This window comes from Chinchilla lanigera, unplaced genomic scaffold (assembly GCF_000276665.1).
Source record: "Chinchilla lanigera isolate Chin_1 unplaced genomic scaffold, ChiLan1.0 scaffold00128, whole genome shotgun sequence".
Taxonomy (NCBI): domain Eukaryota; kingdom Metazoa; phylum Chordata; class Mammalia; order Rodentia; family Chinchillidae; genus Chinchilla; species Chinchilla lanigera.
In genome coordinates, this window is record NW_004955529.1 from 3,009,507 (window position 1) to 3,023,825 (window position 14,319).

A 14,319-nucleotide genomic window follows, 5' to 3' on the forward strand; every position below is an offset into this window, starting at 1 on the left:
AGTTCTGGGATTGTGTTTTAGTCTTTCGTTTTGACATGTTTGCTATCAGTTGCACAAAGCTCCGTTACCCTCTTTAGTACCTGCACATCCAAGGCCACTAGTGTTCCTGTTTTCCTGTTGTTCAGGTTTGCCTCTGGGTAACCTCTGAGTAGCTCTACTTAGCCTTGGCTTTTCCAGCAGCTTTTGATTTGTATCTAGTTATTCCCCGTTTTCAGATGCAGGCACTTGTGTCAGTTGATGGCCGACCTTCTGGTCCAGCGTCCCCTTGCAGTTCAGTGCACGTGCATGACCTGACTCAGGTTGCACTGGTGCGACAATCCCACTCCAGTGGACCTATCTCTCCAGGCAGTTTAGTGTACAGGCATAATTCGGACACAAACTGCAGGGTCTACAGTTTGTGAATCACCTAAATCTATGTCTCCAATCATTTCAAGACTCATACAGGAACCAGATTCAGCCAGATGGGTAGCAGTCACAGACTTTCCCAGCCTTCGCCTCGCTGGAGGGTCTGGGCGAAGGCAAAGCACAGACTCGAATCCACTGGCCCTGCAGCTCCTGGAGTACTTGCTCTCTTGGTGCAGGGTGCGTGGGGCTCAGTGAGTCTGCTTGCCTGGCTCTGAGAGCCTGCTCGCCCAGCCCCCAGTCGGAGAAGTCCCTGGGCCGCTCAGTCCAGATCTCCTCTCTGCCGCCACAGCGACTCAGTCTGTAATGTTGGCGGGGTCCTTGTTCACCGGTTCTGCCCTCAGGGATTAGATGGGAAGTACCTGGCTCTGTGCACATGTTTCAGCTGGGAATCGTGGTGGTATGCGTCCAGCACAAATTCGGACCCAGGAGCCCTGCCGCTCCTGGAGAACTCGCTGTCTAGGCGCAAGGGGCAGGGGGCTGGGGGAGCCTGCTTGGCCAGCTCCAAGGGCCTGATCGCCCCGCCCGTCCCCTGGGCCTCCCTGCGCCTAGCAACTCAGTCTGTAATGTCCGCGGGGTCTTTGTTCTTGCGTCCTGCCCTCCAGGATTGGATGGGGCCTACCTGGCTCTGTGTGCGGGTTTCAGGTTGGAATCGTGGTGGTATGCATCCAGCCCACACTCGGACCCAGGAGCCCTGCCGCTCCCCGAGAATTCGCTGTCTGGGTGCAAGGCGCAGGGCCTGATTCTATAATTGTTAAACCATTTCACATTCTCAGCAACAATGAAAGATGATTTCTTTTTTCTCCACACACTTGCCAGCATTTACTGTTTTTTTTTTTTTAGTTTTTGTTAATAACCACTCTTTCTGTAGATAGCTGGAATCCTAGTTTTGTTTAGACTTGAATTTCCTAATAGGCATAGATGTGGAACATATTGTACATACCCACTAGCTGATCTTGTGTGTGTGTGTGTGTGTGTGTGTGTGTGTGTGTGTTAAGCATGTATATTCATTTCAGGTGCCCATTTTGATCGGGTTATTCATTTTGGAGGTATCTCATTTTATCAAGTTCTTTATATATTAGAGATATTAGTGCTTTGTCCAAGGTAGAGCTAGCTAATTTTTCTCATTGTTTATGTTGTCTAACCATTCTGTTCTTTGTTTCATTTGCAGTGCAGATGCTTTTATTTTTATATAAACCCATTTGTTTTATGTAGTTTTTTTTTTTTTTACATCAACTGTTTACTTCAGAAAGTTCTTGCCTATTCGTATGACTTCAAGGGTGTTGACTATTTTAGATTACAGCATATTGTATTTCTATTTTTATTTTGATATATTTCAATCATTTTGATGTTTTGCATTTTGTGCTGACAGATGTGTCTAGATTAATGTGGCATGTGAATGAGCAATTTTCACTGCAAGTTTATTAAAGAGGCTTTATTTTCTTCAGTTTGTGTTTTCAATATTTTTTCTATACTACGATGGCTGAAGTGACAGGATTTGTTTCAAATCCTTATTTTTGTTATATTTGTGTTTTTCCTTTTTGTTTCTTTGGCCAACAGGTCTGTTCATAATAAATGAACTCACTGATTCTTATATTACATCTATAGATATTTTGAATTTTTACGTCAACATTAATGGTACCTATTAATAATGAGATTTTCATGTCTTTCTTTCCTAATACAAAATATTTCAATTTTATTATCCTTTTTCAACTTTTTTCAAATTCCAAAGCTTCACTTATACAATGCAATATTAAATCAAACATGTACTAGTAAACTTGTTGTCCTGTTCATGAGTTCATGAAAAATTTTAAACCCTTCAACATTGAGATGAGATGTTTTATACATTTAATATAGAATTATTTTAGATAAGGATACTTGAAAATATGTTATATATATGTATATATATGTTTATATATAGATACACAAACTTATAAAAATAATTTTAAATGCAAACGTACACTAATAAAACATTGAAAAATATATTGTCGAAGCTCCTTTCTATTTCTTCCTTTTATAGAATTTTATAATTAATGTTTTATAATTGTTTTCATTAAATAATTTTTCTATATGGTAACATTATCACATCATTTAACTTTTCTATTCTCATATGTTCTTGTAGTAAATTTCAAATATTAAACCAAACTGAAATGAGCTCTCCAAGGTACATCATATCTTTCCTATATATTGAATTTTCCCAAAAATGTTTAAGGAGTTTTGTATATTTATTTGTCAGATGTACACTTGTAGTTGTGCTATTTAACTTGTCATATTTTTGTGTCAAAGTTACAATGTCTTCATAAGAAGTGTTGAAAAGCAGTCAGATTTTCTATATTTTGAAGTGTTTTAAAGTAATTATTTCTTTGTTAGGTGTTTTGCAGACTTAATCAATGAAGATATTCAGACCTGGAATTCTCCATGTCGGTTAGTTTTTTTTTTTTTCATTATTTACATAACATCTTAAATGTAGGAGCACTAATTCAGATTTTTAATTTCCAATAATTTCAGTTTTTGTATATTCTTATTTGTTTATTGGTACAAGTTTGATTACATTCATTATGATGAATTGGTATAATATTTAACATTTCTTGTTTCATTTTAACACCCTCAGTCCCCTTCTTCCCCTTCTCTGCAACTCTTGTACATTATATATATATATATTCTGTTTATATGAATTAACGTAATAGAAATACATGATCAATTTCCTCATATACTGTATGCATATACACTTAGCTTCACAACCCCTTCCATTTAATTTCATATCTTTTCTCTCCATCTCTCCTCTGCCTCTGGCTGCAGATGACCTTGCCACAGGCCAAAGATTCATTTTGATATTTCATATTGTCTTTCTTCTATTATGCATTGCAATTATGAATTGGCTTTCACACATAAGTGAAAATATGCAGTATTTAATCTTGTGTGTCTAATTTACTTCACATAACATTGTCTCAAAGTGCATTCATTTTCCTACACATGGCACAAGTTTATCTTTCTTTATGGCACAGTATTAAGCTATTGTGTATAAATGTCACATCTTTATCAATTCACGTGTTGATAAATGTATAACAAACATTCAAATCTTAAACTTTTTACTTTAAAGAGAAAAGAACACAATAACCAAAAAGACATAAATAAAACACAAAAACAATGAACACAATACAGAATTTCAAATCAAGGTGATAGGAAATTAACAATGGTTATTTTATTTCATGCTGTTACCTTCAAAATAGCTGTTCAGGTAAATATATAAATATATATAGGCATGTAAGATGTATCAAACAACTAAACATTGACTGTTCCTTTCAATAAATCAGTAAAAATTGGCAGAATAATTATCTTATGTATCATGTGTGTGTGTGTGTGTGTGTGTGTGTGTGTGTGTGTGTGTGTGTGTATCATTAATTCCTTGGGAATGATACCAAGAAGGGGAATAGCTGAGTCAAAAGAAATTTTTATTTTTCATTTTTGAGGAACATCCATACTTATTTTCATAATGTTTGTACCAGGTTACATTCACATCCACTATGAAGGAGGTTCCATTTTCCCTGAAGGTTTTGCAGCATTTGTTGTTATTGATTTATATACTATGGCCATTTTTTCTGCAGTGAGATGGATTCTTAGTGTTGTAGTTTCCATTTCTCAAATGACAAATGATGTTGAACATTTTGGGTATTCATTTAACATACTCATCGTGGGGTGTCTTTAAATTTGAGGGGTCTAACTTTTATGAATTCTTTTTTGTCTTTCTTCATCACTTATTTTAGCTCACTTAGGACACTAGTATGGAATTGATTATATCATACTCAATGTTTAGTTTTTCCAGTAATGTCACATATTACAATTATATTACTTTAAAATAAAAGTAATTTTGACTATTATTAGTACACATTTGACATACATGATTACCTTCACTGTAGGGAATTGGTACATGTATGTAACACATTTCAATTATTTTCCTCTTCCCTCCACCCCCTTTTATATTTCCAGCATCAGATTAACTTATTTATTTTATCAGTCCATAAGGTTTTATATATATATATATATGTATATATATATATATATGATTTTCCATAATATTAGTTCTTTGAGGACTGGCATGCAAAAGTTTCTCATTCTGTAGGCTATATGTTTAGTTTGTTCATAATTTCTTTTGCTCTTCAGAAGGTTTTTATTTTGATATTGTCACAGTTGTTGACTCTTGATATTGTTCCTTGTGCGCTTGGTGTTCTGTTGAGGAAGTCTTAGCTTACGTCTGTCTTGAAAAGTTTCACCTATTTGGTCTTGCAGGAGACTAAGCACTTCTGTTTTAATATTTATATCTTTGATCCATTTTTATTTTTAATTCACTACATGATGGCAAATATTGATCTACTTTTAATCTTTAGATTAAGGGTAGTCAAATTTCTCAGCTCTATTTTCTAAGGGAACTATGTTACCTCCAGTGAAAGTATTTGGCACCTTCATCAAAAATAAGGCTGCTGACTGTGCTTTATGTTGCTTCTTCATTGTGTAGTCTGTTCCATTCATCCACAAGTTTTTTCTTTTTTTATTTTATAAATAAAAGGAGGAAAACATTAACAGGCAGACAACTTTTTACAAAATAGCAAAAGAATAGTACAGACAATACAGTGTTACAAACAAAGTTGTAGGAAATTAACAGTGTTTGTTGTATTACTTATTGATATCTTCTTTTGCTACTACTGTGCTGTATTTTCTCTGTAGCTTTTTATAATAACATGAAGTCTGGGGCAGTGATGCCCCTGCATTGGCCTTGCTACCCAGAAATACTTTTCCTATTCTAGGTATTTCCTGTTTTCATTTGAATTGCAACTTACTCTAGTTCTGTGAAGAATGATATTGGTATTTTCATTGGATTTGTGTTAAATCAATGCAACAACTTTGGAAACATGGCCATTTTGTTTTCTTTTGTTCTGTTTTGGTTTTTTTTTTGGTTTTTTTTTTGGTTTTTCTCCGGTACCGGGAACCGAACTCATGACCTTGTGCTTGCCAGGCAGGCGCTTTTGCCACTGAGCTAAACCCCCAGCCCCAACATGGCCATTTTGATTATGTTGGTTCTGTGCATCCAGGAAGTGGAGCTTTCTTTCCATTATCTGATATCCACATTGATCTCCTTTTTCAGAGTGCTGTAGTTTTCAATGTAGACGGGTCTTTCACTTTGTTCTTTACCTTAAATATTTTATTTGTCTTCATGGCACTGTAATATATGTTGTTTCCATAACTGATTCTTTATGAGTTTATTACTGGTGTAGAAGAAGACTATTACTTTTTGTGTGTTGAGACTATATCCTGCTACACTAATGAACTTGAATATTAATTCTAAGAGTCTTTGGGTAGAGCTTTCGGGGTCTTCTATGTAAATGAGTATGTAATCTGCAAATAAAGATAATGTAACTTCTGTTTTCCTATGCATCTTTTTTATTTCCCTCTCTTGCCTGATTTCTCTGATTAATGTTTAGATCACTATATTTAAAAACAGTGAGCATAGCAGACATCCTTTTCTTGTTCTTGATTTTAGAAGGAAAACATTCAACTTCTCTTATTTCATGTTGTTTGCCATTGAGTTTTCATACATAGTTTTTATCAGAATGAGATAAAAACCTTCCAAAACTATTAACTTTATTTTTTAGCATGAATGAATACTGGATTTTATAAAGGGTCTTTTTGTGTACTAATATGAGCATGTGATTCTTGTCCTTGCTTTTTTCTATGTGTGCTACATTATTGGTTTGCATATGATGAATCATTTATGCATCTCTGGAATTAATCCTGCTTGGTTGGAATGTATCTTTTTGATTGTGTGCTACATTCTGTTTGCCAGTATCTTATTGAGGATTTTGCATCTATGTGCGTTATAAGATTGGTCTGCAGTTCACTTTGTTGATTAAGTCCTTTCCAGGTTTTGGAGTGAGGGTAATGCTTATCTTCAGGTTTACCTGGGAGCACTGCTTCTCTTTCAACTTTGTTAAAGACTTTGAAGAGTATTGCTATTAGTTCTTCTGTAAAAATTTATATTCTTTGGCAATGAATCCATCAGGACCTGAACTTTTCTTAGTTGCTAGTTCATTTATTCTTCAATTTCACTGACTAGTATTGGATTTCTTAGGATTACAAAATCTTCTTGGTTCAACTTAGGTAGTTCATATGTATTTAGGAATCTATACAATGCTTGTGAATTTCTAGTTTATTAAAGTACAATTTCTGAAAATGGTTACAGAAGATATTCTGGATTTTGGCAGAATCCTTTGTGATTTTTTTTTCCTTTTTCGCTCCTAATTTCATGTATTTGGATCTTTTCTTTCCTTATTTTGGTAAGATATGCTATATATTTGTTTATGTTTTATTCTTTAACTGAGACAGCACTTAAAATTCTCATGGGCAGGTTGGCACACACCTTTAATCCCAGTACTAGAAAGGCTCAGACAAATGGATCACTGCTAGTTTTAAGCTAGAGTGGGCTGCATAGTGAGTTCAAGGCCAGCCTGAACTACAAAGCAAGACACTGGAAGAAAAAAAGTGTTTAATTCACTGATTTTTTTTTACTTTTGATCTGATCTTTATTATATCCATCCTTGTGATAGCATATGAATTGGACTGTTCTTGAATTTCCAGGAATTTGAGTTGCATCATTAGGTTATTTATTTGAACTCTGTTTTTCAGATGTGGACATTTAACCCTAAAAACTTTCCTCTTAAGACTGTTTTCCTTGTGTTCTGTGTTCCACTATCTTGTACTTACACTGTTGTTTGACTCTCAAAACTAATTTCTTCCTTTATGTGTTCTGTGACTCATTGATTATTCAAATGTGTATTGTTATGTTGCATGTGTTTGAATAGTTTCTTTTCTTTCTTTTGTTCTATGTGTCTTGTTTTTGTGCACTATGATCTGGTAATATGCATTAGATATTTTAAAAGGAGTTCAATGAGTATATCAAAAAATGGAAAGGTATCATTTGTTCCCATATTGGCAGACTGAATGTAGTCAAAATGGCCATACTTCCAAAACAGTTGTATAGATTTAATGCAACTCCAATTAAAATACCAATAGCATTCCACAGAAAGCTGGATAAATTTTTCTAAAATTCATATGGAATCAGAAGTTAAATATAACAGCAAAAGCATTTTGTTCAACAAGACTAAGGCAGAAGAAGTCAGAGTCCCAGATTTCAAGTTATACTACAAAGCTATTATACTAAAAAAGCATGATATTGGCAAAAATAGACTTGCGGCTTAATGGAGCCAAAAAGAAGATGCAGAAATAACACTAAGCACACCCAGGTACATTAACTTTGTTGTTTTTTTTTATTTTAAAAATAAAAGGAGGAAAACATTAACAGACAGACAACCTTTTATAAAATAGCGAAAGAACAGTATAGACAATACAGAGTTACAAACAAAGTGGTAGGAAATTAACAATGCATGTTATATTACATATCGATATCTTCAAAGTGGTATCTCATGGAAACAAATACAGACATGCAATGTTGGTCAATCAAGGACTCATTAACAGTTTCTTTCAGCAAAGAAATAGAAGACAGTAAATCAACTATGTTAACTATCCCATATATACATACATACAAAATTTGTCCTTCTTTCCCTTCTTTTTTTCCCACATCCCACTTGCCCTTTAACTTCACCAGCAGAGTAAAAAGAAAATCCATAAACTCAGAAAAAATTTTAGCTCATTGCCCCTCAAAGGGTTTCTATCTAGAACATGTAAAGAATTAAAAAATATCAGTCCCCCCAAATTCAAAGACCCAATCCAAAACTAGGCAGCTGAGATGAATGCACACTTCTCAGATAATGAAATACAAATGGCAAATAAACAGACGAGAAAATGTTCAACATCATTAGTCTTTCAAAAAATGCAAGTTAAAGCAACACTGAGATTTCACCTTACCCCAGTAAGAATGGCTAGCATTAAGAAATCAACCAGTAACAAATGCTGGTGAGCCTGTGGAGAACTAAGTACATTAACTTTAACAAAGGGGCAAAATTCCTTTGCTTAAGGTAAGATACATTTTTAATGACTGGTGTTGGTAAAACTGGCTAATCACAATGATGATTGAACAAACACACTTATCTCTCATGCACCAAAGTGAAATTGAAATTAATCAAGGATGTAAACATTAGAACAGAAACATTTAATCTGAAAAAAAATAGGTAAAACATTTCAAAATATAGACACAGCTAAAGACTTTCTGAAAGGAAACCCAGTTGCACAAGCAATAGTACAAAGAATCAACAAGTGGCATCAAATCAAATTAAAAAGATTCTACATAGCAAAAACAACCACCAGCAAAATGAGGAGACAAGCTATACACTGGCAAAAACTTGTGAACTACTTCTCACACGAACTACTACTGCCTAAAATATATGAAGAACTCAAAAAATATAAAGGACTCAAAAATTAAACAAATTAAGCAACTTTGGGATTCCATCTCACTTCAGAAAGAAGGCTATCATAAAGATATCAAGCAGTAACAGATGCTGGCATGGCTTGTTCTTGGTCATGAGAGTATAAACAACCACTATGGAAATACTTCAGACAATATTTTGCGTTTACTGAAACATATTTTATGGATTAGTATGAAGTGTATTTTGGAGAAAATCCCACGTGCTAGAGAAAACAATATGTATTCTGCTGTTTTTCAATGTATGACTCTGTATGCATCTATTAATTCCATTCAAATATTTAGTTGAAATCAGACAGTTTTTTTTAACTGAACTTTTTTTAGTTGATCTGTTTGCTTGTTACAGTGGCATATTGAAGTTCTTCATTAAAACTGTTTTGATATCTATATAATTTTCATGTCCATTATTATTTGTTTTATGAACTTGAGCATACTACATACTGAGCATGCTGCTTGGTACACATACTTATTATTGTTATCTTTTCCTGTTGAATTTTTCCCTTAAACAATAAGTACTGACTTTCTTTATCTCTTCTGCTCCACTGTTTCTTGGAATGTATTTTGTTTGAAGTTTGGATAACTATGATGGTTTTTTTTTCCAGGTTAGCATCACATAAGATACTGTTTTCCATCATTTGATTTTTCATCTATACTTCTTGTCATTGGATTTTGATTCTTAATCCATTTTTCCAATGTGTATCTTTTGATCAGTGAATTAAGACCATTCCCTTGGAGAATTATTACTGAAATGCATTCACTTTCATTTCATCATTTTCCTATTGCTAATTTCCTTATTTTCCCCGTTTCATTTAGCTGTTACTCCTGGTAGATGTATTCACTTTTTAACTAATTGGCAATATTGACTTCATTGCATCTTTCTAGGATATCCTTGAGAATTCTTTATTACGCTGCTTTCGTGTTCATGGATTTCTTGATGTGTTCCTTGTCATGAAAATATCTTATTTCTCCATCAGTTTTGAAGAAAAGTCTTCCTGGTTCCATAAATCAGGATTGTATGTTATCATATAAGACTGGAAATAGTTCATAAAACCTTTCCTGAGAAATGTTTATTCATTTCAAATGCCCATTTTTGAATGGGAAAGTAACATACTGGAGGTCTGACATTTTCTATAATTTTATATATTCTAGATATTAATCATTTGCAGATTGATTATAAATTTTTTTCAATATATAAATTCTCCCTTCACTGTGTTATTGCTGTAGAAGAGATTTTTAACATGTAGTGATCCCAGTTTATTTATTCTTTATAATACTTCCAGTGCAACCAGTGTGATTTTCATAAAGGTTTTGCATATACCTGTTCCTTCCAGAGTTTTACCAATGTTATCTTCCAGTAGATATAGGGCTTCTGTGTTAATATGTAACTCTTTGATCTATTTCAATTTTAGTTCAGTTCATGGTGAGAGATATGTCTCTAGGTTCCATTTTTGGCATGTAGAAAGCTAGTTTTTCCAGCTATGTATTAAAGAGGTGCTTATTCATCTACTGAAAGTAGCCCCTTTGTAAAAGATGTTAGATAAGTGCACTTGGAATTGTTTCTGCATCTTGTATTGTGTTCCATTGACTTTCGGGTCTTTTTTGCTAGAACCATGCACTTTTTATAACAGTAAATTAGTAGAATAACTTTAAATCAAAGATTGTGCTGCATAGCAGAGTAAACCAATGTGAAGATAGAATATGAGATCCAGATGACAGGATTGTCACTGGTGATCATCAAGCGGAAGACCTTATAAAAATAGCAAGAGAATCACGAAAATTAATACAGAATAATCTAGATCATGCAAATGACACTGATATGCATTTAATTGAAGTCAATGAAGAATTAGAACATAGCACAAAGGGCATAAAAACCTGTTCAAAGAAATACTATCAGAAACCTTTGTAATCATGGAAAAAGAATTGAGATTTGGTTAAGTGAGGCTTATAGAACTCAAATTAGTCATGATCAAAAAAAAAAAAAAAAAAAAACCTACACCAAGTCATGTAAGCCAATACTCCAGAAATTCAACACAGAAGCAGAATATTAAAAGCTTTTAGAAAAAAGATACAAATTACCTACTAAGGAAATGCATCAGAATCACAGAAGACATCTCAATTCAAATCCTTAAGAAGAGCATTGAGTGGAGTGCATCAAGCCCTAAAAGTAAATGACCTCCAACCCAGATTAAGTTACTGAGTAAAATTATCTTTCAAAGTTGATAGAGAAATAAAATACTTTCATGATAAAAAGCATCTAAAGTAATTCATCACCACCAACTAGCAGTTCAAGAAATTTGGAAAGATACTCTAGAATAAGACAAATCGAAGAATCCCAATATAATGAATCCATGAAGCAAAACAAACAATTAAACTGAAGGGTAAAACAGGAAACAACAACAGGAAAACAATATGACTGGGATAAGTCAATACATATCAGTTATAATTATTCCTGTGAATTCCCAATTCACCAATCAAAAGCAACACATTGGCAAGAGGGATTAAGAAACAAGATCCAAAAATGCTGCACACAAGAAACACATTTAACTCCAAAACATTGATAGAGTGAAAGGCAAAGATGGAAAGAAATACTCCATGCAAAAGGAATGTGGAGAAAAGCAGGGCTAGCTATGCCATGTGCAGACAAAGTGAATTTCAAGTCAAGACTGATTAAGAAAGATTAACAAGCTCATACAAACTTGAATAAATTTCCTTTTGAGTTAAATGTGTTTCTTGTACACACCATATTTTTGGATGTTGTTTCTTGACTCATTTTACCAGTCTGTTTGTTTTGATTGGTGAATTGAGGTCATTAACATTGTTGGTTATTACTCATATGTATTGACATATATATATTATTTTATTTTTCTATTTTTGGTTCTGTCTTTTCTCTTTTTTTAATTGTTTTCCTTGCCTGATGGATTATTTCTACTGATGTTTCTGGTATTGTAGCCTTTATCTCTTTCTAAAATATCCTTCAGAGCACTTTGGAGGGCTAGTTTCATGGTCATAAATTTCTTTAATAGTTCTCTATCATGGAAGTATCTTATTTCTCCATTGATTTTGAAAGATAGTTTTCCACAATACACAAGTTTGGGTTGGAATTTGTTTTATTTGAGGACTTGAAATACTTTGCTCCATGTTCATCTTGACTGAGCTTTCTGTATAGGTGATTTTTTTTCTCTAGTAGCTTTTATTTTTCTGTTCATGCATTGAACTTCTGGCATCACGATTATTGTATGCCTTGGTGTAGATTTATTTCGGTCATTAATAATTAGAGTTTTATATTCTTCATTTATCTGTATTTTGAATTCGTTTTTTCTATCCTTGTAATGTTTTTGGCCTTTACTTCTATAACAGGTTTTGTATGTCATTTCCACTGACTCCTGCTTTTCCACTGATTTTGATCAATCTTATGTTGCTCTTCATTGCTTCATTTTGTAGTTGGGTTGTTTTTTCATGGTATCTCATTATTTTTAAGAGATTTTTTTCACAATCACTAATCTCAATTCCATTTTCTAAGTCTAAAATTGTGTCTTCACTTTTCTTCAGTCCATTTGGTAAACTTTGAATGGAATTTTTAATTTCCTGAATATCTCTTTGAATCTCTCTCATGGATTCGAATTGTTTCCTATGTTAGGTACTCATAGTTTGTATAATTTTCCTATACTCCTCTATTTTTTATCTATGCCTACTTTAGATTTGATGAGCAAGTCCATTATTATGGTTATCATTCCTTTTATAACCAAAGAGATTATTTCTTTGTTGACTTCCTCTATGGACTCATGAATTTGATTTCTAACTTCTGCTGCTATAATTCCATAGAATTGTGGTTTATGGCTTTTGATTTCTTCTTTTTTTTTGGTGTACTGGTTTTTTCCTGGGTAGGCTGGAGGTCTAGGTTTGAATTTTATTTCTCTGTCTTGTCATTTTATATGTTCTTTTTTTTCATGTTCTCTGTTGATGCTTATAAGCTTCTTATAGCTTTATCATTAGTATTTAGGCTTCCCTAGGGGATATCTGTTACTTAGAGATATCTTCTAAGTATATATAGATGGTTCTTGGTTTTGTGTCTGCCCCAAGTTCCTACCTTTTCAATTTATTAAAGTTGGCATGTTGCTATCTATTTGGCTCAGCAACCAGTCCTTTGTGACTGGATTTAGATGATAGTTATGACACCAGACAATCACAGTATTGTCATACAAGGGAGAAAAACTGATCATTATAGGTATGACATCATGACTAATGTAGTACAGTTAGCAATAACAATAGTTTCAAGCACAACCTAGCTACTGACATACTGTGGTAACTATTAGCATGATATATTTAAGCACAGGAGCAAGTTATATAACAAAGTCAAATCTTATTCACAAACTTGTATATGAAGAGTTTCCCCTTAGAAGAGTGATTTTACCATGTGGTGGGGAAATTTAAGAGGCAGAGGGGACAAAACAGAAAGGTAAATGAAGATAAATATGGTAGAAGCAAAGTTGGAGAACAAACAATGGTCACTCAAGCATTAGAAAACTGGAGAACACGACAGGAGTGAGAGAATAAAGGAGAAAGCAAAATACTATCAGTGTGGACTAGAAAGACTAGATAAAATGTTCACTCACATGTGACTATCATAACATCAATATACATAGTTAAGGAAAGAGAGAAAGAAGATGAATAGAACAGAAGAAGCATAAAGGTAGAAACCTAGAAAACCTAAAAAATTTCTTGTCTCTGTGTCTCTATCCCAGTTGCTCTGGTACCCTCAGACAGAGACAGCTTCAAGTTGTTCTAGTGTGTACAGTTGGCTCCTTCCAGTCCTACCAGCCTTCTCTCTTCCACTTCCACTGATATGTCTCTGTCCTTTCTCTAGCTTGTTGCTAAGTCATATGCAGTGGGATGCTGTGTGCTCTTTTGGCTCTTACCTTAACTGTGAAGACAGCCAGTTCCATTTTGGTCTTCTCTTCCATGGGCCAGTGCCAACCTCACTGGTCTCAAGGAAGGAGTGGGTGTGCCTTTTCAATCACTGATCTCTGCTGATACTGTTGCTTTTGTGCTGCCACCACACCACTGTAGTACCTAATGTTACTGACTGCTTCTGCTGCTGTCTCAAAGGCAAACCAAGGTTGCTCAGTCTCTCTCAATCTCCTCTCCTCAATCTTCTTTCCCACAGGGGGAGCACCATGGCTGTTTAAATTCTATGCATCTGTGTTTCTCTCACTGGTATCAGAGCAAGTTCCTAACTTTCTTGTCATTAGGGGTTCCAGTTAAGGCAGATAGGAAAAATATCTGGCAACCCCTTGGGGAGCAAACAGTGCTGGAAAAATTTGCTACCACTCTGCTACATCTTCTGTGTAGAATAAAATGCAAAAAGCAAGCTACCTTGTATCCCAAAGCTGTCCAATTTGGCTTGAGTTACTCACACATCTGCAGAGTTTTCAATTTTATATAATTTCATTACTTGAATAATGGTATTATTTCTTATGCAATTGGGG

The 14,319-nt window shown here is 34.2% G+C and overlaps 1 protein-coding gene across 2 annotated transcripts in view; it reads left to right on the forward strand.

Moving 5' to 3' along the window:
- Positions 1-14,319, forward strand: part of Cylc1 (cylicin, basic protein of sperm head cytoskeleton 1) — a 55,145-nt gene that overhangs the window by 12,598 nt on the left and 28,228 nt on the right. Inside the window, exon 2 of one of the 2 annotated variants that reach the window (XM_005410077.2) lies at positions 2,773-2,826. The exons of the other annotated variant lie outside the window; for it this stretch is intronic. Within the exon in view, the coding sequence (XP_005410134.1) occupies positions 2,773-2,826 (54 nt within the window). The remainder of the gene's footprint in view (positions 1-2,772; positions 2,827-14,319) is intronic. 2 annotated transcript variants of the gene reach the window in all.